Source organism: Borostomias antarcticus, assembly GCF_949987555.1.
Source record: "Borostomias antarcticus genome assembly, chromosome: 24".
In the NCBI taxonomy this organism is placed as follows: domain Eukaryota; kingdom Metazoa; phylum Chordata; class Actinopteri; order Stomiiformes; family Stomiidae; genus Borostomias; species Borostomias antarcticus.
In genome coordinates this window covers 11,474,750-11,500,516 of record NC_140257.1, presented here as the reverse complement: position 1 = coordinate 11,500,516, position 25,767 = coordinate 11,474,750, and the positions used below count along the sequence as shown (strand labels likewise).

At 47.4% G+C, this 25,767-nt stretch overlaps 2 protein-coding genes across 2 annotated transcripts in view; one reads left to right on the top strand and one right to left on the bottom strand.

Moving 5' to 3' along the window:
* The window catches only part of mib1 (MIB E3 ubiquitin protein ligase 1), a 51,053-nt gene extending 39,767 nt beyond the window's left edge, over positions 1-11,286 (bottom strand). Inside the window, 7 exon segments of the mRNA XM_084458467.1 lie at positions 2,293-2,476; positions 2,726-2,930; positions 3,562-3,628; positions 5,481-5,585; positions 6,649-6,778; positions 9,198-9,369; positions 10,345-11,286. Coding sequence (XP_084314593.1) covers positions 2,293-2,476; positions 2,726-2,930; positions 3,562-3,628; positions 5,481-5,585; positions 6,649-6,778; positions 9,198-9,369; positions 10,345-10,573 — 1,092 coding nt within the window. The 5' untranslated portion in view covers positions 10,574-11,286.
* A 1,442-nt stretch (positions 11,287-12,728) lies between these two features.
* Positions 12,729-25,767, top strand: abhd3 (abhydrolase domain containing 3, phospholipase; the record flags this gene model as incomplete). Its single annotated transcript, XM_084458242.1, has 9 exons — positions 12,729-12,896; positions 13,846-14,009; positions 17,085-17,267; positions 18,397-18,442; positions 22,787-22,899; positions 23,151-23,324; positions 24,764-24,812; positions 24,981-25,146; positions 25,583-25,767. Exons 1-9 carry the CDS (start codon positions 12,735-12,737, stop codon positions 25,765-25,767), a joined length of 1,242 nt encoding a protein of 413 aa, XP_084314368.1. The 5' UTR covers positions 12,729-12,734.

Sequence of the window (25,767 nt, the reverse complement as noted above, 5' to 3'; positions counted from 1 at the left end):
GAAAAGAAAATGAAACGTGCATTTCCTCCAGAAAGACGATGAAGTCAAATGTAAACGATGTGAAGCTACTCTGCAGTATAGCAGTAGTACTGGCACTGTGCTCTACCACATTAGGAACAAGCGTCCAGGGGCGCCCCGGTAGCTCACCGGGTAAGGCACGCCCCATATGAAGGCTAGTCCTTCGCGCGGCGGACCCTGATTCGATTCCCGGCTCGGGTCCTGTGCCGCATGTCCCCCCCCCTCTCTCTCTCTCTCCCAAATTTCCTGTCTCTCTACACTGTCCTGTCCATTAAAGCTGAAAAGTCCTAAAAATATATTTAAAAAAACAAACAAACAAACAACAAGCCTCCAGGTGCCCTGCTCTCCGAGGACGGCTCATCGCAGCCAAAGATCCCGTCGTTGCCGGCCGGCGGGAGAAAGTGTGACGCGCGCCGTTCTGAGGCCATCGCCCAGTCGGCGTGCGAAACGATCGCAGCCGATATGCTGCCGATCGGTGTGGTGGAGGGCGAGGGACTGAGCCGTCTGGTTCGGGACCTTGAGCCCGAATACGTTACGCCATGGGTTCCCAAACTCCATCAATGTGGGCCTCCCCTCAGAAAACAGTGACACACCCGCGCCCCCCCCCCCAACCCCCCAAAATGTGTCCATTTTGCAAGGCAGCGTTAGCTAGCCCGTAATGTTACACATCTAAGTTAGCTCGGTGGTTACCTCACAGTTTGGGAATGCCTGCGTTACGCCCTCGAGAGCTACTGTGACCAAACGCCTTGAAAAACAGTTTAAGGAGAGGAAGGATGAGCTAAAAGTCGAGCTGGCCGAGGCAGACGAGCTAGCTCTGACCACCGACTGCTGGACAGCACTCGCAAAACTAAAGTTGTGTCACGACTACGATCTCGCAGAGAAGCTGACCGTGGCGGTAGAGACGCGGGGTCTCGGCGGCCGTGTGTCGGCCTGCGTCCACGATGACACCAAGAATATTGCGGCGGCTAGCTCCCCCGAGCGCCTCCTCTGGGACACTGCGCCATGTTAGGCGCGCACGCTGCGGCTCGACGTTAACGACGGCTTCGGTGTTTATGTGTGTTGTGACATTGTCACTGCTGGGACACAGGCTGAGCCACAGCCACCCTCCACTGAAAGGAAAGGGGGCTTCAGATGCAGCTACCACAGCGCAAACCGATCCAGTCTACAAAGACAAGATGGATCACAAGATGGGCGGTCACAGCCGTTCTGTCTGACCGTTCCGTCAAAAAAACTCCCGAGAAGCTCCAGGACGACTACTGGCAAATGATGACGGAGATCTTGCCTGTCTTGTGAACTCTGAAGTGCGCTACGACTGTGAAAAAGACGTCTCAATCTCCAGCACCTACCCTATCACCTCCAGCCTCCTGGACCAACACCTCCTCCGCGCAGAGGTAGATAATAGTCATAAAATAGCTAATAAAAGGCAAGACGGTTAAAACACAGCTCATTAACATTTCAGCACCTCTAACCTGGACAGCGCACCGAGTCAATGGAGCTCTGGACAAAGGAAAACGGCACATTTTCTTTAATTCACGTCATTTGCGGTTTTTTTCTTTAAAATAATTTTTTTTACCGGCTAGTTACCGGTTGTCGGGTGTCGGTGAATCGAAAGAAAATTAAACCAAAACTGACATCCCTAACAGGGAAGTGTGTGTGTGAAGGGCTAACGTGAAAGTGAAATCTGACACCTCGCTCTGTGTGCCTGGCTCACACACCGCCTGCGCACGTGACTGTGCACGTGACGGGAGCGAGTGGAGCAGAGCAGAACGCGCTCGGTATTTTACAAATTCGTTTTGATTTGATAAACGTGGGCGCTGACGCACGAAAATAAACTAAACGGGGTTTAAAAAAAAAGCAACACAGCGGTGGGGCCGGTGGGTAAATGGTAAATGGTAAATGGACTTCACTTATATAGCGCTTTTCCACCTTAGCAGCACTCAAAGCGCTTTACAATGGCCTCTCATTCACCCATTCACACACACATTCACACACCAATGGCGGTAGCTGCCATGCAAGGTGCTAACCTGCTCATTGGGAGCAATTTGGGGTTAGGTGTCTTGCTCAAGGACACTTCGACATGTGGACAGTCGGAGCTGGGATTCGAACCACCGACCCTTCGATCATTGAACGACCCGCTCTACCAACTGAGCTACAGCCGCCCCCAAGTCATGTAACGGCGTATGTATGGCCGAACACCAAGTAACAATAACCGTAGCAGCCCCAGTGTGTGTGTGTGTGTGTGTGTGTGTGTGTGTGTGTGTGTGTGGTGCTTACGGGCAGCATGGCCTCGGCCCACTCCCCGTGGCCCCTCTGGAGCAGTTTGATGCGGTCGATGTCGTAGCAGATCTGGACCAGATCTCCCACCAGGAACTGGGAGGTGCCCCCCTCGGCCCCGGCCGCCACCTCCCCGCTGCGCACCACGTTGGCCTTGGTCAGCACCGCCGGGTTGAACGTCCACCTGGGACGCGGACACACACACAGACAGACACACACACACACACACACACACACACACACACACACACACAAATGTCACCAGGTTACACCACTCGCATCGTACAGACCGCATAAAAATGTCACGGCCTCTGTATTGATGTGACGTAAACGCATACAACGCATGTACACAAGCACACACACTAATGTCACACAGACTTGCGTGCGCACATACACACACAGACACACACACACACACACACGTCCCCCTCACCTGTTCCCGGAGGGGTACTGCACCACGATGTCGTGGTCCTCGTCGATGCCGCACACCGTGCCGGTGGTGGTGAGCGTCTCGAACATGCCGTCGGTCCAGCCGCCGTGGCCGTGCTGAAGGGACTGGACGATCTCCAAGTCCAGGTCGATGTTGACCAGGTCGCCGATCTGCAGGCCCCCGGGGTTCCGGTTGCCGTTCTGCTCGCCTGCGGAGAGAGAGGAGGGGGGGAGGGGATGGGGGGGGCTGACCATTCACGTTCTGCAGTACCACGTGCGCTTTAGGACACTTTCAGATGTTTGGAGCTAGTGAAACGTGTGCAGGTTCCAAACAAACTTCCTGGGGGGGTAAAAAAAAACAAATAAACACCCAAGAGGCTAGACCTCAAAAAAGTGATTAGAGCCTGATGAGGGGGCAGAGGAACCATCCATTACCGGCTGGGTGACACGCTGCGCTGTTACGCAGTCCGCCGCGTCCTTTTGCCGCAGTGCCCGGGTCCGGAGCCAAACGCAGGGCCCGGGCGCACTAGAGGCCGGACCTTCCCCCGGTCGGAGGGGGAGAGTGTGTGTGTGTGTGTGTGTGGGTGGGGAAGGGGGGTACGGAATTCTGGGAACGCTGTGCTTGCGTGTGACCCTGCACCCGTCTCCCCGGGCCCGGGCGTCTGTGCGGCGCTGCCATCTAGTGGCCAGAGGCCACCGCGCCCCGGAGGGGGAGGGGGGGAGGGTGTGCTTCTCCTCCTCCTCGTGCCCTTGGACTCCACTGCACCAGATCGCCGGCGTGTGAGGGGGAGGGAGGGGGGGTTGGTGCAATAATGACGGCGGCTGCCGGGCGCTACTCACCCAGCACGGGACAGTGATCTCTGTAGAAGGAGCCTCCCTTGGCGTCCTGGACGCACTTCAGGTCCGACTGCAGAGGGAGGGGAAAGAGGGGTTAAATGAATTAGCTGGACTGTTCCATTATGGTGATCGGGGGGGGGGGGGGGGGGGAGATAATAAGCAAAGTCACAGAGAAATCACACCTCCAGTCATAATGGCATTGTGCCGGTGCTTGTAGAGAGCGTAGACAGCAGCGACAGCAACCATTATAGGGCAGGCAAGGACAGCGAATGATTCCATTACCGAGGAGAGGGGAGGGAGGGGCTGATTGTATCATATAATTTGGGGTGACTCAGAGATGCGCAGCCACCGCGACGGGGTCAGAGGGCAGGGGGGGACGCGTCTGTCCGGCCGAGGCGGAGCCACCGCCGGCGCCGTGTGACGCCGGATCCGGCAGTGGTGCGCGGCTGATCGTTGAGATGCGCTGGCGCTGCGTTGCTAGCTAACGGGCCGCTCACACGCTTGCGTTTGATGCGTCAACATTGACGGATGCCATTCACTTTCAATGGCTGCAGCCGAATGGCATTCTGGTTCCGTTGTTGTCCCGGTGCGTTGCGTTGCCTGCGTTGCTAGCGTCGAAAGTTGAGAAATGTTTTCAGATGCGTTGCTGGAGCTGCCGACCAATCAGATGTCTTGACGGAGAAAGACGTCGTCGCAAGGCGGGATTTTCAGATTTTTCAATACCAAGATGGAGGACAATCGCTGTTTGTTTGCAGGATAGGATGTACCCAATACCTGCGGGCACCACGTTCACGTCGCCTCAACCACAATGCAGACGATCGCCACACGTTCGACCAGATTAGCATCCATGACAGCACATGACAGCACATCTTTCGTCGCAGGCTCAAAACTCATCTCTTCAAGAAGTACTACAACAATCCTCCCACCTAAGCACTTATTGTATTATATTATATTGCACTGTACTTTAGATTGTGATTCTTGCACTTTGCCTTCAGCACTAGATTATGCTCTTAGTCACTTGTTTTAGAAAGAAGATGTACTTGTGAGTTCTGGCAAGTAGTAGTAAATTGGCTCTTCCTACGTTAAATGCAATTATTGTTAGTCGCTTTGGATAAAAGCGTCTGCTAAATGACTGTAATGTAATGTAATGTAATGTAAAGCACTAAACGAAAAGCCGGGTGGTTTTTCAAAATAGTGCGCGCTAGCAGGTTCGGAGAATCTACTGGCTGTTGCGAGCGCAGTTTCGGACAATGTGATTGGTTGTTGTTGCGTGCGGCAGACACGCCTTCCGCCATACGGTGACGGACACGCATGAAACGCAAGCGTGTGAGCGCAGCGTAACCTCTGCCGACCTTTGTAACTTTGTCTACCGGATCTTGCCTTTGACGCTGGAGGCCGTATATTAATTTTTTAGCATTTCCAGCGGGGGTGGGATCCCTGGTTGGTTTAATCCAGCAGCAGATGCCGTCTCCTAAACCTCCCCTAAAACCGTCATCTGCCTATTAAAATGACAAAGGACGAATCTGTTACACAACCGAGCGACCTGATTGGCTCACGTTCGTAAAAAAGCAGGGGGTGGTCTCCACCAATGAGAGAAAGGCCTGTCGTTTCTGGCTCGTGCGGAGGCCCCGCCCTCCCCCGAGGAACCCCGCCCCCAAAGCTGACCTCCATGTTCACTCTCCTCCTCATGAAAGCAGGAGGGAACAGATTGCTTTTATCATGGAGATACTTTCCCCCTTCCAGCTGCCCCGACAATGAGGCCGTGCACATGCTGGCTGCCTGGCTCACACAATGGCCTGGCAGCACCAGAAAGAGCCAAACACAAAGGTCACCTGACAGCTGATCGTGTGTGTGTGTGTGTGTGTGTGTGTGTGTGTGTGTGTGTAAGTATGTTTGTGAGAGTTGGCTGGAAGTGTCCTCACCATCCCCTCGAAGCCGACTCTATAAAGGTTCTTGGCCCCATTGTCCCACAGGACGTAGGCAGCGCTGTGAGGGCTGGCCGCGCTCCAGTCCTGGATCTCTGTCACCTGGAGAGGAGGGGCAGGGCAGGCGGAGAGAAAGAGGGAGGGAGGGAGAGAGAGAGTGAAAGAGAGAGAGAGTGAAAGAGAGGGACGATGAGGTGAGGGGTGGAGTTACTGGTGTCGCAGGAATCGCACTCAATCTTCCTCAGTCTGGCGGTAAAACGGTTAAGATCATGAGTCATTCCTGCTTTGGAAGAAATAATATATATATATATATACTATAACAGCAGGAAGAATAAAGAACATTCCAATTCTTAATATTAAAGTATGTCCATCGGTCGGTCTGATATATATATATATATATAAAGAGTGCCAAGCAGAAAACACAACTCAGCAGCTGCATAATAACCATTAACCCGAGGAGGACAATTAGCTCAAATTAATTCTGTAATTAACAGATTGTACATTACCATATTTACTTTCCATATAAATTCAAATGCCATTCTTTTTCAGACACAATTTCTATTCTCCCGCTCCTGGACAATTGATTAATGGTCCTTGGTAAGTAATATTCCTGCTAAGCTAACAGCATATCTAGGCTGCAGGACATGTAATAGCAGTTGGCTTGGGGAGCATATTGCTTACAGCATCATAAAACAATAATGAGATATGCCATTAAATAACAGCAAAAATGAGCTCAAATTGCCTGCAGGGACTCTTAGATGGAACACACTGGTGTGCGAGCTGGAGTCAAACTGCTGGAGCTTTATGGTGTTTGTTCCTGTATTAAATTGAACTGGGTGAATGTTAAACAACTGCAACCTCTGGAGATGTGATTTTGTCTATTGACGCGTTCAAAACAAAGTAGCCTGCAGCATCACAGAAGACAGTTCCTCGGCTCCCATCCATCTTGGTGGGATAAGATTACAGACGGGGGCTTATTTTCACCTTTATCTCCGCTAGCTCCTCCCGAAGAGATCTTTAATACATAAACAGGAGACGGCAACCCAAAACCCCAATGTACCGCGATGGCTCCCATAAAGAATGGAAGGACGGACTAACCCCGTGTCTGTACAGCCTGTGTAAAGAGAAAAGGAGCATGGTTAGGGCCTCCGGCCCGACGCGGTACCTTTCCTCTCCTCCCGTTCCCCCCGTCCTGGTCCTCCCACTGCCAGTCCACGCCTCGGACAACCCGGCCGCCGGTGAAGATCCCCCTGGCCGTGATCTTCTTCGACTTGCGCCGAGACTCCAAGAGGACTCTGTCCGGAAACCAAACAGACGATCAATCCTGAGCCGCGTTTCTCTCCGCTGACCTGCCCATGACGGCCGCTGCTCTTCCCAGTGAGTGGACAGAGGGGGTCTGCTCAGGCAGGGTAGTCTTGGGAGCTAGGGGGTGTACCAGCAACGGCTTCATTTCATATGACGGGCCACAGAAATGAATTGTTACAGCCATCCGAAACATTCAGCAGCAAGCAACATTACAGTGCCAAGTGCAACCAACACCCAAAAGAGTAATAACAATATGGCAAAGTGACTTGTGTCAAAGTGCTCACAAATGTTTTGATCACAGACGACAGAAGCAAAGGTCAGCACGGCCATGGGCACAGACTGATAAGAGAGCGGTGAGCGCTGCTGGACAGATTGCCTGACCAACACAGCTAGGATCACATAACAGTGACAGGTCCTTCGCAAAGAATTATTTTGAACAATTTCTTCTTTTTCTTTTCTTTTTTTCCAACTGCGATGTTGTTTTTTTGTTATACTGTATCAATGATTGAATTGCCCATGGATCTGGTCGGTCGAGCACAGGGTCTGATGGGAACTCAGCCAGCCGCTCTCCAGACCCACTGGGCTACTAAACACCCCCAGTCAGTCAGAGAATATCTCTAAAACTGTCCATCTAACGATTCACATCTTATATCCTTCACATATTGCACATGGTAAGATCACATAACACAGTACCAGAGTAGCAACACATTTTTGTTTGCTCAGATCCTTGCCCAATGTTTTTATATAAGTTATCACAAATATACTTCATCGCTATTATTGTTATTTACAGACGGAATTTCCCAATTGCCTACTACAATATAGGCCTATCGTGCATTTAGTTTCTCATCCCAGAGACTGTTAAACCAAACAGGCCAACCAGCTTTACAGGTCACAGACGGAACAACAATGAGAAAAAGGTCCCCAAAAAGTCTAGGATCAGACTCCAAGGTACACCAATATTTGTCAAATGCAATGTGAGTGACGGCAAATTGATCACTCCCTCTGTCTAAAATGTCTTTGTCACTATTAACGGGACACTTTCTCTCATGCAAAAAAAGCTATTCGATACTATCAGCAACCTGAAATGTAGGCTAGGTCAAATACAACCTGAAAAACCTCTGCGTTGTTTCCTGACGAGCCTACATCTCATCATCAGGTCTACAAATAGGCCTTGGTTGGCTTTGTGACTGGAGCGATATCAGCAGTGGGATGTCTAGGCTAGGGTTCTCATCCTTTATTTGTCCCTCAAAGACGACAGGCGTTTGCCCAAATCATCCCAACTTCCTGTTCCTGTGCCGGTCTCCCTCCCACTGCGCCTGTCTTCCTCCACTGTCTTACACGTGAAAACACTGCAGGCTGACCACGTCTTCCTGTTTATGAAGAAACACACAGACAATATGATCCTCTACGAGGTACTCGCCTAGAGCCAAAAACTCCGGTGCTAGTTGAGCACCAGCAGCATAAATAAACCGGCTTTGGCGGTGCTCTAACCATCTAGCCACAGTCGAGCCCTCTGTGGTAGACACGGCAGCTGGACAGTGTAGCCAGTGTAAACAGACTGCCGTGTCTGAACACCCCCACGCCCCACCCAGCCACTGAAAGAAATCTAATGTGGCATAACAAAACATCCTACCATGCCCCCAGTGCTGTGGATGGGGGGACCCCCTCCCGCTTCTTTTGTGTGCCGTCATGCAATAACTGTCTCCGGGGAACTGGACTCACACTTAGTTGAAAGGGAGCCAGCTGCTGGGCCATGCGTTTGTCCCCCTGAAGTTCACGAGGGCGTTACCTCAGATGGAGTGCTATAGCAGACGTTGCAACGGTAAGCCAGGCCAAAAAGAATAGGGTTGTGTGTCCTGTTTTTTTTTGGCACCAACAGCCCAAAAACGCCTATATACCCTTGGCTGAATGATAACAAATAAACATATTAGTCTCATTGAAATGTCTGAACTTATTGAATTTGCTTCCTCCCCCATTACTTTCAGACTGTTAAGTGTTTGAATGCATCTGTGCTTTCTGTATTTTCCTCTTAATCCTATGGAAGAGCAGAGAGAGTGGGTCCTCTGACCAGATACATGGTGGAGGCCAGAACCACATCTCTGCCTCTGATAAAAGAGGCTGAGCAGTCGCCTGGCAACAGAGAGCCAGGAGTGATGGCGACATGTTGTGTCTGATAGGCTGGGCTCACACACAGCAGCCTCCCATGTGTGTGCCCGGGCAGAGAGAAGCAGAAAACAAAATTAAAAACAAACGGAAGAGCCCTAAAAATTAAAGGGATAGTTCGCTCAAAATACCAAACACACCCCTCCACAGAGTGTCAGAAAATTTGGTCTGGTAGTTTTTGCGTAATCCTGCTGACAAATACAAACAAAATTGATTAGGGATCGTGGGGCAAGGGGCAATACTGACCTCTCGCTACCCGGTGTCGTGATCCTGTAGAAGCGATGCCGCAGGTGGTGCTTGTCGCCATGGTAACAGGTGGTGCAGAGGTCATAGTTGGTGCACTCGGCACACTTCCAGCGGATGCCAATGATTGGCTGCTGGCGGCACGTGTCACACATGGTGCCATCATGCTTGATACCTGAGAGGTACAAACATTGAGAGGAGGAAAGAGTTATGCCGGATTCATAGTTGACGCAAACTACATAAGCGCAAGCAACGCAAGCTTCGCAAGGCCACGATCTCGTTGCGTCCTTGCGTGTGTCATGCCGAAATTTGTCACTTGACGCAAGCAATAGTGCAATTCCTTGCGTTTCCACAAAACAAAACACAGAACGCAAGCTCTCGAGTCATGTTGGAGCTTGCGTTCACAACGTAGCTTGCGTTGTTTACGTCGACTATGAATCAGGCCTTAGCTATAGTAAAAGGCCTATCTAAACAATTCCCACTCAGCATATATTAGTACATAGAAGACGTGAACAGTCATGTAGACGGGGTTGCATAATATCAATAGCATTTAAAATAGGTCATAACTTCTGTCCTCCGTGATGGGTATTGAGGTTGTGGGATTTTGCTTTATGATACTGGATTGGTCAGGGGGTTTTTTAAGGTTGTATTTTACATGATTTATTATCTTTATCTTCTTATATTGTGTTTTATCTTCCATCTTTTTTCCCCTGCTTTTTGTTCATTATGTCAATTTTTATGTGAAGCACGCTGTGCATGTATATTCTGTTGTAAAGCACTTTGGGCTGCATTTATTTGTATGAATGGTGCTATACAAATAAAGTTTGTATTATTATTATTATTATTATTGCAGTACATGAGATAAATTGCAGTCAATCTTTGTGTTCAGAGGCCTGACAGGGGGAGCATGTGATTTCACATCTCTAGATCATCTATTTATCTATCTATCTAGATCGGCTATTTCTATTTGCTAGGAGGCCACTGCATAACTTTACCTACAACAGGACCATTACATTTTAGAGCATTTCTAGGACTAGCTGCAATCAAGGGTTTTGCATTGCAATCAATTGGAGACTTCCAAAGAAAGAACCAGCAAGCATGCACACACAGTGAGAGGTTTGTGAAATATGTGAATTGCAAGTTAACTAACCTGTAGGTGCACTGTCAAATATCCTCACGTCGTACGCGCCGGAGCAGCGGTAGTTGGCCGCAGTCCCGTTATCCCAGACTACCACCACTTCTTCTGGACTTTCAAAACTTCTGACGGTGCCAACATGTCCCTCTCCACCATCCTGCTTCCCCCATTTCCAATCGGGTCCGCGGATCACTCTCGCACCAACTCCTTCCATCATCACCCGGTTGTTCCTGCCGGTTGTCATTTTCAGAAAAGATCTCGCAACAGCTAAAAAAAAAAAATAGCCAGCTAGCAAACTAAGCTAGCTAGCAAGCCACCTGTCCTACGATGGACACGTCTGGGGTTAATAACTGTTGCTCAACTGTCCAGAAAAAACAGCAGCTAACGTTAGCGTTAGTTAAATCAGCAACAGAAAAGGGGGTTTGGACTTAAGTTGGGACAAGATGGGTTAGCTCGTTACAACCTAGCTAGCTGGGGTCGTTAGCTCAGCTGAGTAAAGTAACGTTAGCCAGCTACTACCAGCTAGCTAGCTAACGTTAGCTAGCCTGAAAGCTGTTGAATGGCACGCACTTTACGATCTCAACTGTTCTCCTGCAACCTTCTGGTATCGACCGGTGTGTTTCAGTGTCTCTTTATCCTTGCATTACATTCCAACAGGGGGAAAAATCATCTCAAAAGCTTGTGAAGTGGCCGCATCGCAAGGAAATGGCTAGACCTTTGTTAGCTAGCTGATACTAGCTGTAGCTCCGCAAGAAGAATGCCACCTCCTCAACTTCAACGTAGCGTAACGTTAACTCAGTCCGTTTGTGGTTGATAGTAGCTTCCTTCTGTGTGCTTGTTTGTCCTTTAAATTGTTGCCACTGTATTCCTGGCCGAAATGTGTTTATTTGGTCAAATGGTTCGTTGAAGTAAACTCAAGATAAACGCGTCGCCATTATTGACAATCATCGCTCAGGCTAGCCGAGATAGGCGACGACGAGGATGTTTGGTTGGGAAAACGAGGCTGGCTAGACAGGAGGGATCCATCTGAGAAGGGTTCTTCGTTTAGTTTAACTCAGCGCCCGGCGGTGTACCAGATGTTCACTATTAGGCTGTTTGAATTCTATAAGATGGTCAGCCGTCCGGTGTTTCTCAAAATCCCGCTATGTCGTTAGTCTCCCTGTATGAGCTAGATGTCCCGGTCGAATGGATTTAGGATGCAATAACTTTTATGACTTAACACGTGAGGGGATATTCTCATTTTTTCCAAAACGAGTGGACATACAGACTGTGTTAGGCGGAGCTAAACTCAGAAGTTTAGGCCTACTGCCTGTGACCATTTCATGGAATGTGCATTCAAAACAATAATACCACCATAGCAGTGCAGTTTACTCCACAAGTCCTAGTGCCCTAGTGACCGAAAGATCCACTCTGAAAGGGTCTACACTAGTGATGATTAAATATTTTTCTTTACGTCAATATTAAATATTATATTATATAGACCTATCCCAGAAAATATTGAATAAGTATTTTAAAGTTACAAAAAATAAGTCTAATTCTGCAAGGGTCTACACTCGTGATGATTAAATGTTTTTCTTTACGTCTATATGTAAAACATATATATAAACGTAAAGAAAAACATTTGGTCATGTAGCCTACCCTTTCAGAATGGACCGTTCGGTCACTAGGGCACTAGGACTTGTGGAGTAAACTGCACTGATATGGTGGTAGGCCTATTAATGTTTTGAATATGAACATTCCATGAAATGGCTAAAAAGGCTATACCCCTACTTTATATTTTCATGAAATGGCTGTCTGTAATGAATTATCTTATGAAAACTATCTCCTTTTGTGTGCGGGATCTCATTTAACGTTTTAATGCTAGTTGGGTTTATGAAATGCGTTTACATCTGCCTTTTCTGCTTCCCGGGTTCTATTTAGGTATAGCCTACTGGTTGTGGTTTTACGACATAGGCTAATTGTAGATTTTCGCAGCGGGTATTTGGTTAAGCTCGGTTAGCCGTGGAGGTATTATTAACTAGTCATTGTGTTGCCTCTGGGTATGAAATGCGCTATACAAATAAAGCTTTGATTGATTGATTGATTCATTGATAGTCTAGCCTACATAACCCCGAAGAACAGAAAGGAGGTTATATGAAACCTACCAATTTATTTTGCCCAGGCAGGGAACAGATGTGCAACGCTCACAGTCGCACTGGTGAAAACTAACGAGAACTGCAGCCTCAACCTCAGCTGCAGGTGGCGCCTGCCTCAGTTTCACACAGGCCGGTCATATAGCGCCATCATCCGCCGCTATATATATCGCTTCCATTGACCGTATCCTTCACAGAGACAGGTGCAAGCATCCGGAGCTGGATTCACCCGGCCGCTACCCCTACACAGCGAGACACAACAGGGACCTTGCAATGATCTCTCTGGAGTTCAATTTCAACGTTTTGACAAGGGACCTGTCACTTTATTTGGAAAATCAAGTTAAAGTTGGATTTTTTGGATCTGGTGTAGGACTGTCACTGGTGCTCGGCTTCAGCGCAGCGTATGCCTGCTATTACTTGATATCTGTAGCCAAGGTAGGGTGTCAGAGCGGCTTGAAAAGACATACCATATCCTAGTTTACGCTAGTGGACACTGATACAGGCAAATGTTTTGTATACTCATCAAAGACGCACATCTATTTCAGCGCGTGCGCATCCCTTCCATTGATTTGAAGATCATTCTGCATCTGCGGTCCAATAGCCTTATGACGCCTTTCTATGGCTACATGCTGTAGCTTTGGCTGTGATAAGCTACTGTAGATCAAATAGTGTGATCTTTATGCACAAATCCAATGTTTCAGGCATTTATTTAAGATATTTTAAGATGGTCATCTATTGTCATCCACTCGACAGCTTGAGTCTCTCTCGAATTGCAATGTAGCAATTTATAATGATGATAAACTCAATGTCTAGTGTCCAACATTCGTTATGAAATGGCAGTACTTTGAATATTGCCATAACTAACGTGCTTAATTTCTCTAGTATGCTGGAGTTCCTGTTTCTCTAGCTTAAGCATAATCATAAGAACATTAATAGACTCGTTATAGGATAACCTTCCCTCATAGTAGCCTATTGGATTCCATTGAGATTATCAATTGGGAATCCATCGCATTGGATTCTCAAAGATGCTAAACACATGGGATTATGAATTATGACTCATGTTTCATGTCATTCAAAGTGCAAGATAGCTTCTAGAGATTGTGCTGTACATTGTAAGGTATGCATAGTTTAAGGAAGGATATCAAATGTTTAGAACAATGGTTTAAGGAGAAATATGAATTTAAAGTAAGCCTACAGCAACCTTTTCCGTTTTGCTCAGCTCTAATTGATGAATTGATTAAGTTCCATATTGTGATCTATCATCTCAACTCTTAAAGATAGGTCAGTACAAACTTATCCATCACTCTAATATTTCCCCAATGTCTTAGTTGGGAACAGATATACCTAATAGTACACACCACTGAATTCCTCTTTACTTTTGCAGAAGCCACAACTCGTCTCTGGAGGGAAGAAGTTCTACCAGTTCCTGAAGGAGCAATGTCCTGTGGTGTCAGAGACCTACTACCCCACCTTCTGGTGCTGGGAGAGCCGGATCCAAACACTGCTGAGACCCTTCGTCACGGCGAAACCTGGAGTCAGTTACAGAAAGTAAGGCAGCAGGGTCCACCATGGTAGTTCTATAGATATTTGAGTTGTCTTTGTGGTAGACTTAGGTTGAAATACTCTATTTGAAATAGCCTACTTCCATGTACTTTTCTAGTCATGATTGCTCTTGTGTAACACAATGGAGCCAATTGGCTGTTCCCAAATATGCATACTCCACCCACCTGACACTCCAGACAAACTCAAACAAGCGCAATTTAAAAGAAAAGTAATTTAAAGTATTTCAAATTCAAATATTATTTAGACCCAGTTCTGGTTTGTGGAGCCATCTTGAATGTGCTGACCCATCACACCTTAGATATGTGAAAGAGCTCTTATTGAGGTGTAACCTTCAAGCCAGAACAGTTTCTCAGTTGATGATACTGGAGTAGTAGTGACTAGAAGGCGCAAACCTGTGCCCATGATGCATGTCGTCAGCATACAGTTGTTGAATGTGTGGGCGTTTAGAGAAGGACGTCTCTTGATCTTGATGTTTACAAAAGGGAAAAATAATTTGTGGATCCAGGCACGTGATTCAGGCTCTTCCCTGGCCCATGCTACACAGCCCTCCACCGAGTGTCATGAAATTTGGTCTGGTATTTTTTGCGTAATCCTGCTGACAGATAGACAGACAGACAGACAGACAGACAGACAGACAGACAGACAGACAGACAGACAAACACACCGAAAACATAACCTCCTGGTGGACTTCGTCCTGGCGAGGTAATAACTGTATAACAGCTCGAAACTAGCAGATTTTGCTTAATCTCAATCAAAGTAGGCTACATGTTGAAGTTGTAAATGTCCTGTTTACAAATAACAGGATATAATTATATATTATAATTTGACACTTCTTGCCAGAACAATTACAGGCATCTGCCTAGGCTTGCTCTTTCCCTGACCTGAATTTCATTATTGTGAATGGCCTTCACAAGCAGGTCTGCACACATTTTTCATTCATTGTTCTGAAACACTTCAGAATGATCATTACAGGCAGCTGCCCAGACTTGCTTTTTCCAGGCATATCTGGTCAGATATTTGTCATTCAAATGTTGTGTACTGTTTGCATGTCACACTAGTAGGAGCCAACGCCTCCACAGTCCTCGGGCTAACTACACTGTACTTTAGATTGTGATTCTTGCACTTTGCCTTCAGCACTAGATTATGCTCTTAGGTCACTTGTTTTAGAAAGAAGATGCACTTGTGAGTTCTGTCAAGTAGTAGTACATTGGCTCTTCCTACGTAAAATGCAATTATTGTTAGTCGCTTTGGATAAAAGCGTCTGCTAAATGACTGTAATGTAATGTAATGTAATGTAATGTAATGTAACTAGACGATACCATTACGACATGGACAGCTCTGTCTCTGGTCCTTGGCTATGGCTTTCGGACATGAATCACTGGAACATTCCCTGGAGTGCTAGGTACAAGCGGTTGGTGCCACTGTGGGTTGGTTGTGTGGAAGGCTTAAGAATTTGTTTAGTTTTTTTTTTTCCTGTTCTTTGATGCCTTTCATTCAAGTTTCACAACTGAAAGCAAATCTCTCGCTGTTGTTCTTAGCCAAGCTCAAAGGTGAAAGGGATCTTTTGTGTGATGGTGTTGGCTCAGGCCACCCTAGCTACTTAGATACATTCTGTTGAAGATTAATGGCCAGGGCGTCCTTTGCCCCCTGCATTCATGAAATTGATTGAAATTGATTAAAACTGGGGAGGGATGTGTCCCCAGGCTGGAAGCGGGGTTTGATCTGCTGTCCAGCAGGACTGAGGTGAGCTCTGTGTCTCTTCAGCCAAGGTAGGACCTTTATAAAGGCCAACTTGGCATTTAAATTCTCTAATACATTACGTCACCAAGGTCCAAGGTACTGTATGATAGTAGTGAGAAAGGCATACTTGCTTTAAACTGAACTCAATGATACGTTTACCAAGGGCATTCACATCGCCTCTGTCTTGGTGTTCTCTTATCAAGCTGATACATTTACCCACAGTGCACAGTGGCGGGTGTAGCCACCTGTCTCATATCAAAGTCATTCTTCCTGTGGTGACATTTACAGAGGTTATTTTTACCGTCCCCCTAAGGGAACAGACAACCTCTACCCTAATCAAATGTACCCAAGGTTTACCAGAGGACAGGCACCCTGAAAGCTGACCAGTTTGTATGGGGCAGGCTGAGTGAAATTCCACTCACTCTCCTCACCACAAACCAAGGATTAGCATGTCTATAAAAGAGGACTCCTCCTGTTTTCGGTCGCCCGCTCACTCTGGATTGGCGCTCGCCGGCTTCCCAGGCCCGGGGCCTTAAGTGCATATTTAATGGCGGCGTCTGTAATTTCATGCCGTCGTTGTCTCGGCCGCGGCCCGTGTGTCGGATCACGCTGGGAACCACTGACCTCATCTGCCGTGGTGGGTTTGTGGCCTAGAAATTGATTCTCCGTAAGAATATGCCGCTGCAGTGTTGTCCCTCCGCCTCCCCTTCTACCGAGCGGCTGCGTGTCTGTGAACAGCGCGCTGACGGGGCGAACGCTGGGAAATAAAGCGCTCGTTAGTGCGCTGGGTGCAGGTGTGACTTTGCCACTCTGCCATACAGCATTTCCTCTGACAGCGTTAGTGAGTAACTGTACTTCGGGGAATGTTACTGTGTAAAGACCCGAGAAAGAAAGAAGATTGGTTTTGTGCCTGCATATTTTCACCAGTCTTGAATGGTTATCCATGTTTTTAGTGGACTGCCATATCTGATAGATAGTGTCTAGGCTAGGCTGTAAAATGAAATCTATTTGTACTGTATCTTTATATACAGTCGAATGAGCTGTTTCGTGAGTAATATTAAGACAGGAGTAAGATTATCCATTTCATTTGTAGAAGGTTGAGGTCGCCATGTTCGTGTGAGGCAATCCGTGTGTGTTTGAGTGTGTGTGTGTTAGCGAGAGTGTGCGTGCGTTTGTGTGTGTGTGTGTGTGTGTGTGTGTGTGTGTGTGAGAGAGAGAAAGAAAGAGACAGAGATACTGCACACAGAGGGAGACGCGGCCGTTCCGGAAGAGCCTAGTTCACAGAGTGCTGACTCTCTTGTGTGTCCCTCTTCTCCGCAGTGAGCTCATTAAGGCGGCAGATGGAGGACAGATCTCTTTGGACTGGTTTGACAACGATGACAGCGCCTCTCACCTGGACCGGGCCACCCGGCCCACCGTGCTGCTCCTGCCCGGCCTCACCGGCACCAGCCGCGAGTCCTACATCCTGCACATGGTCCAGCAGAGCCGGGATCTGGGCTATAGGTGGGTGGCGCTGGTTCTGACCCGGTTTCGAAGTACTGGCTTCGGTCCTGCTCTGCTGGCACGCAGCTTACACTCAAGCGGTTGTCCCATGGTGCCAAATAGGTTATTGTGTGAAATGACATTTCAGTGAAATGGAATACAGGTGCATTCTGGGAGTGCTCCGTGAGTGTCTGAGGATGGGTGTAAAAATGGTGTTCCCCTGTATCGTTAAGCCTTTTTGATACTTTGTGTTCAACTGCATGTGGCTGGATTGAGGGTACCACCGGTGAACAGAAGCCGACGCAGGAAGTGCAGTGGGCCGGCCAAGCTCTCAGCGTCCGCCGCCGCCTTTGTAAAGAGCTGAATGTTGCACAAACATTAGGAGATGCGGAGTGAAGCAGTTTTTTTTTTCTCCCTACTCTCCCCAAAAAGGCCTTTTCTGTGTTTCACTGCACTCCCTCCTTTCAAACGGAGTGGTGGGAATAGAGGGAGGAAGGGAGGGCAAACTCAGCATCTTCTACCCCTCAACCCCGTCTCCATTGCGTAATGAATTACAGCTTAATGGTACGAGCTTTGCAGCTTAGCCAGACCACCAGCTCCACAACTCTGCTGTATGCGGCAGTGAATGTACGCAAGCGCCCCCCCTACACCCCCCCCCCCCCCCCACCCCCCCAACACTCTCCCCCCCTCCAACACACCCCGATCTAGCTCCACCCCACTGCTGAGTTTTACAGATAGAGGACTGGCACTACCAGATAATAGATAGCTGAAGAGAAAAGTGCGTGCGAGAGATGCAGCTGCCTCGGCCGTGTTCCGTTACACAACTCACCTTATTCCCATAGCAACCCCAACGCAAGGTACAATTCATTAAAAAAAAAAAAAAAAAAGAAGAGAAAAAAAAAAAAAATGAGGGCAGATTGTTCTGAGTGTGCACCGGAGAAGCTGGAGCACACAGTGACACACGGTCTGCTAACGATTTAGAAATCACAGTGGGAAGCGTGTAAAGTACTGTAGGTAGAACTGGAATATTTAAAATAAAACATTTATTTTTGGACAATCAGATTTTAAGCTGGCAAACTCAGCCGTGGAATTCAAAAGTGTGAGGTCAAATATGGATTTCTGAGAGGGTTTGTGTGTCTGTGTTTTTCAGATGTGTGGTCTTCAACAACAGAGGGGTGTCTGGTGAAACGCTCTTGGTAAGAATCTGATAATTTTATAATTACATGATCATCATGTTTTCAGTCTGGATATTAGGGTGCAAAACAGTATCTATCCTTTTGGATATCAATCCCACTCTTGTAGCAGTGCAGTGGTGAGCTCCATTGCAGAAAGACGTTCCCTTCTCCGTGTCCTTGTTCACTTTCCTTCACAGATCTGACACAGCTTGTCTGCGCCCACCTGCTTTCTACATTGTTATTTACACTAATCAAACCCTGTCAGATCTGTAGTAGTAAAAATGTTTCCCTCAGCCTGTATGAGTCATGCAGTATGTGAGTATTGTCACACAGAGTATGTGAGTGCTGAGTATGTGAGTGTTGTCACTCAGCAGGGATTATATTGCAGGTGGAAAGATAGTACTATTTTTTTAACATTCCACAGAGCAATGACCTTGCCTTGTCCTCACTCAGCTGCTGCAGCTGTGACGTGAGCATCGGCTCTGGATCTGCACTTCCAGGCAAACAGTATCTAGACCATGATCTGCCCCGGGTCCTTAACATCATTATCATCCAGCACGGAATCCATAAAGTGCCTTAGTGGCATAATACAATACCAAGAAATACAGAGACAGCAGCACTTCAAGTTTATTGTGTGCATGTGTGTATGTGCATGCGTGTGTGTGTGTGTGTGTGTGTGCGTGTGTGTGTGTGTGTGGGTGACCAGAATACAATCAGAATGTAAACTGCAGCACTAGTGACCCTCAGATATCTCAGCACAAATGGGTTATTCTTCATGTTTTGTCCCCATAATGAATCCAATGTTCCACTACAGGGTTTTGTCACAATGACGGGTTGGTCTGTCCCTTGTCTATTTACAGTCACACAGTATTAATGTATAGACCTTGAGTCTCTCCGCCCCCTTACACACACACACACACACACACACACACACACACACACACACACACACACACACACACACACACACACACACGCCATGATGCTATGAAATGTTGCTAAGGGGGGAAACACCCCCTTCCTTTGAGCAGTGCTGCATTTTATGCTAATGACTTTGCATCGATTCGCCTTTGTGATTTGTCCTTGGCCAGTTAGCGTGTGAATGCCCTCCATTGTGAAAATAGGCCAGTGCATTAGAATGTCCCTCTGTTTGAAAGATGCCCACTGTCTGAAAGGCTACTCCAAGTGCTACTGCCCTAATCCTAAACCTTTACTCATCAATAGCTTTAAGCATGACGTCATGCGGTACTGTGGTGTGTTGGTCTATGTGAATCATATCATCGTTAAATATTGTAGGCCTATTCAGCATTTCTGTGTGTAGGTGGAGGGTAGAAAGCCATTACACTGCTGACAACGGCCATGACTGAGCACTCTGCTGCATGAATATTAATGAGGAGAGGTAGTCCTAGCTTAGAATCAATAGGGCCGAGAAACGGGCCTTGTCAAATGGGCTTGAAGTGCATCGCCGGAAGTGCATAATGATGACTGTTTTGTGTTTAGTGTTGGTTTAAGCTTTGTCTAAGTGCTGAATTGTTATAGGTGAGATTTGACTATTTGTCATTCAATCCCTTGGATTTGTTTCGCCAGTCAAATGGACATGTGCAGTCGAATGGACAGGTGTATTGGACGCGCCCCGACCTCGCTGAGCTTTTAATGCTCTGTATTTCTTTGTACTCGTCCTCTAGCCTGGCGTCGCCAGCCTGATCTCGCGAGGTCACATTCGATTTCACTCAGTCTGGAAATCCAACCTGTCTAACTGAATCCGCTCAAACAGAAATTGGTTTGTGCCAATCACAACCATTTATCTAATATGGGGCGGGTTTAATTAGATGACGGAACAGAGGAGCGCAGTAGAGGCATTTTCACTGATTGGTTGTAGGTCGATCAAATTGTGTCCAGAGGCATTTTGATCTACGCCCGTTGGTAACGCCCCTTGGTAATGCCCCTTGGGAATCGGAAAGCAACTGTGAGTTTCCAGACTCTTCGCATTTTTGCGAATTGGGTCTGGCAAAGCCCGGCTACTCGTCTTCATGGTTCATTTGTATTTGTTTTATTGCTGTAGTGAGGGGCAGACAGAGGGCCGTCACAGGCAACGTGATGTAGCCTAACATTCCCACACAGCCTGGGTGCTGGTACTGTAAACAGCCCTGCTCCTGCACCAGACATGCTTTTCTGTCCAATGCTTGGTTCAATGCCAAATTAATCCCTTGATTTAGTACCATGGAGGTTGTTTGGGCCCTAATTCAGAATAATGTGTGTGTGGTTTGCTTATATAATCAGTGAGATATTATACAGGCCTGCATGTCACTCTAGATAGTCAGACAGATAGATAGATAAGATATTGAGAATATTTCGGGAAGAAACGGTGTCCCTCTTCCATAGACTTATGAGATAAAGACATTCCATGGCTGGTACACTCTGTGCCAAACACCATTGTTGTGGTTAGAGATAAAGGCCTGGGCGCCGAGGCGGCGTAGGTTAACTTGACCAAAACAAGGCCACAGAAGAGACCAGAGAGACAGTATTATCGGAGAAGAGACGAGGGAGGGGGGACACTCAAACCACATAAGAACGTTGCAACGAGACCAATACTTTGATTTGGGTCCAGACAGCATACAGAGAGGTCAACTGTACATTAGGCATGCCATCGTCTTTTGTATGTCAAACCTTCTGTAATAAACCGCTTTTGCTCGAGGCTCAAATCCCGTGTTGGAGAGATTCATTTGGAATACACCTGAAAAGGAGACACTGGACTGTGTGGTATTGTGTGAGATTGGGGCTTTCTTTTATTGAAAACAAAACACAACGCAGAGCTGAAATAAGGACAATAATAAAAGACAACTAAAGTCATTAGTAGTAAGCATAAAAAAGAGGAATAGCAGAGGGACAATATACACCCACATGTACAGCATGTGTGCAGTATAGTATTTAAGCAATAAACCACGAGAGGCAGTGTGTTATAGTGATTTTATAACAGCTATGGGGCGTTGTTAGGCACGACGCGAAGCGGAGTTATAAAATCACTATAACACACGGCCTCTCGTGGTTTATTGCTTAAATACTATACTGCACACACTATACTGCATTTATTGCTTAAATACTATACTGCACACATGCTGTACATGTGGGTGTATATTGTCCCTCTGTAATTCCTCTTTTTTATGCTTACTACTGATGACTTTCGTTGTCTTTTATTTATTTTATTTTTTATATATTTATTGTCCTTATTTTACAGCAATGTAAAATATTAACATTTATTCAAAATGAAGCATCATTCCCTCAATTCCGCCGAGTAAAATAGTTCCCCTAACAAAAGGGTTGCCAAGCAAAAACAACAACTACAATGCATTGGATCAAATGGGAGGCGCATTAATACTGAAAATGGAATGATATGCGGTCCCAGGTGTGTTACAAAGTATTTTAACATGGCTTCCAGCCAATCAGAATCAAGAACCAGATTCCGTTGTATAAAGAATAAATAAAGCATACTGTATGTACATACATACATACATATCTACTGTACATACATACATACATACATACATACATACATACATACATACATACATACATACATACATACATACATATACAGTATACATACATACATCTAGTGTGTATAAATATATATGTCTAGGACATACAGCTCGTCATACAGTATGTTCTTTGCACACCTGCCTGTAGTAGGTATTTGCACGTGTGGAAGTCAATTTGCATGCCTCTTTGTGTGTGTGTGTGTGTGTGTGTTTGTCTTTCCCTTGGACAGTGCCCTTATAACCTGGGCCCAGTGTCACATCTGCATGAACATTGAGGGAGTCGCTCCCTCCAGTACACACACACACACACACACACACACACACACACTGTAATAGATAAATTAAAATTAGTGTATTCTCTGTTCAAGACATTGTGTAGAGTGAGCAGCTGTGCTCTGTTTATTGCCCCTGACCCCTCATCTCCAGGCCTTCCCCAGGGGTCCCCTCCTCCCAGCTATCTTTGATTTCTGTAAATGTTCTCTTTAGCTGTTGACCCTCTGACATAGCCTACTCACTGATAATTGGCTAGTGAGGTATTTGCATATGCAGGTATGATCACACCCACACTGTTTATAATGCTCTGTTTTCATGATAATCTTTGCTCTTGGTGGATGTTCCTATTCTCATTGAGCCCAACTTTTCAAACTCGTAACTTATCTGGAATAAATGTAACCAGCTCGGACTTTCAAAGATGAACCTTGGCATTCTTGACTACTCTTTTATTAATTATTAGAATAAATCTATAACAATACACACACACACACACACACACACAGTGCATATATACATTGTTTGTAAAGAGCGTGTGTTGTTCTCATGTCTCCCCCAGACCCCCAGAACCTACTGCGCCGCCAACACAGAGGACCTGGAGGCCGTCATCGAGCACGTCCAGAGGACCAACGAGGCTGCTCCAATCATGGCTGCCGGCGTCTCCATGGGCGGGTAAGAGTGACGCACGGCCCGAATCCGCTGAACGGAGAAGACACGGAGCCTTCCGGCGATACCGACGAGCACTTAACGCTTTTAGTAGGGAGAAGATGTAAAATCTCTCTGAAATGGAAGTCGCAAAGAGTTATTTCTTTTGAAGATATTCCATTTCGTAGATGCTTCACGTCGCAAATCCCCCAAAGTAAAAAAACAACAAAAATGCTGCTCCCCTCTTCCTCCCTCCCCCTCCGCCCCGCGCCCCCCAGGATGATGCTGGCCAACTACCTGGGCCGCAAGGGCCGCGAGACGTGCCTGAAGGGCGTGGTGGTCTTCTCGCCGGGCTGGGACGTGTTCGAGTGCACCGCCTCCCTGGAGAAGCCGTTGGACCGCTTCCTGTTCAACTCCTACCTCACCAGCTGCCTGCAGGCCTCCGTCCACAGGTGGGCTTAACGGCCGCGTGCCACGCAGTGAAGCACCGGTGTGTCGACGCGTGGTAATTGTATGCGTGCCGTTCTTGTGTTGTAGATCTGCTGCCCCCCTCCCTCACTTTCCCCCTCCAAGGGACCACAATGGAAATAAGCCGTAGGGGTTAATTGTGTCGTCCTGTCCTGTTTTGTTTTAATGCATGGTGATGTTTTGACTCACTTAAGCAGAGCTGTATTGTTGAATATTTGAAATTCGTCAAATAAATTAAATCAATCAGTAGATTGGTAAATGGGATGCGCTTTTATCCAAAGCGCTTTACAATGGCCTCTCATTCACCCACACACACATTCACACACCAATGGCGGCAGCTGCCATGCAAGGCGCTAGCCTGCTCACTGGGAGCAATTTGGGGTTCAGTGTCTTGTCCAAGGACCGTTCGACATGTGTACTGGAGGAGCCGGGATTCGAACTGCCGACCCGACGATCACTGGATGACCCGCTCCACCTCCTGAGCCACAGCCCCGTAGAGGTGGCCGGCCCCTGGTCCAGCCTGGGGGGGTGGATTAGCCCAGCGTATGCCAAGTTCACGCATACAAACAAACATGTTTTTTGAAAAAGCAGACAAGAGCCCCAGCTCGGAGGCAAGTCGTAGCACGCTCTTGTAAGCATGGATGATGTAGTGTGACGTGAACAGCTCACAACACAATCTGAGACAGTACCCAAATGCGTACCCAATCGCAAGCTTCGACTAGATATTTAGCAGGTGAAATATCTGGACCTCTCGGGGACAAATCCTGTAGTGAAATCAAACTCCTATGACTATCTAGCAGGTTAAATATCCGGTCGTGTTGGGGGCAGCTCCTCTAGTGGGGCGGCTGTGCCTCAGGAGGTATGCGGGTCGTCCAATATGAGGGTCGGCGGTTCGAATCCCGGCCCCTCCTTTCCACATGTCGAAGTGTCCTTGGGCAAGACACTGAACCCCAAATTGCTCCCAATGAGCAGGCTAGCAACCCCAATGCATGGCAGCTGCTGCCATTGGTGTGTGAATGGGCGAATGAGAGGCCATTGTCAAGCGCTTTGGATAAAAGCGCTATAACAGTGCAGTCCATTTACCATTAGGGAAATCAAACTCTGCTGTCATCCATCGCTGCTTTCTGAACCCGGTCTTGTCATGCAGCTCTTTGTACTGTAGAATAGGGAGTAGAATGCAGCAGCTGGTCAGCTGGTCACCAGAGCGCTCAATCTCGGCGCCTCTGGCTTTATTTTCCTCAAGTCTGCAGTCTGCATCCTCAGTTCCTAGAGGCTTTGAACCAATGAGGCTGGTTTCTTGTTTTGTTGCTATGGGAGAGTACAGTGAAGGCATAAACGGTGACACTGTGCTTGTTTTGCAACCTGTTTCATGATGACCTTTTTTTCTGTGGGTGACTATTCTGGTTTTGATCTGACCCTTCAGACACAGACCTGTGCTTGAGAAGTGTTACGACATCGATCATGTGATGAAGGTACGATGCTGTACCGCCGCCATCTTTGCTTGATTGACACCTGACTCATAAGGAAGGACATATGATCTTGTTGACTGCTGATGGCTGCCCTTGCAAAGCTGTCCAGTGTGAGGATACATACCTATGCTGGACACCACCTTACTCTGCGCGATTTCGACCTATCCGCAGGCTAAGACCATCCGGGAGTTTGACACGAGGTTCACCTCTAAGATGTTTGGATACCCGACCAACGATGACTACTACCGCGATGCCAGTCCTGTCCATAGGCTGAAGTCCGTGCAGGTGCCAATGCTTTGTCTGAACGCTGCAGATGACGTCTTCTCCCCCTGCCATGGTGAGTGCCTGGCCTGACCCCTGAGTGCCTGGCCTGACCCCTGAGGGTCATCTCCTCGGACACCGCCCAAGGCCTTGTCCCTTCCCAATCATCATAAGCACGGGTGAAAATTAACTTTTTGGCTCACGGTGAGTCACCTGCCAAGGGGACTGTAGATGAAAAAATCTACCGGCCAAGTATTTATTTTTTTCAGATAGCCTTCTGAAATCTAGTCGCCAATTGGACATTTTACTTGCATTTGGCCGGTGGCAGGTGTTAATTTTCAGCCCTGAGTGTGATTTTGTAAAACTCTTGAAACCTCTTGATGCATGCCCATAGACATGTGTGGTGCTTTGTCTTGTCTATGGGACCTCTAATGAACACTTTTATTGTGACGAGAAGTATTTTCGCAGAATAGACCCAAAGAACATGCTAAATAGCTCCGTGTGGTCCACAGCCATTCCAGTGGAAGCAGTGAAGCAGAACCCCAACCTCGCCCTCCTCATCACCTGCCACGGCGGCCATATTGGCTTTCTGGAGGGCATGTGGCCCAGACAAAGCACTTATATGGACCGTGTCTTCAAGCAGTTTATCAAGGCTGTCATAGAGCAAGGCAGCAGGCTTCAAGACCTGTCGTGCTAG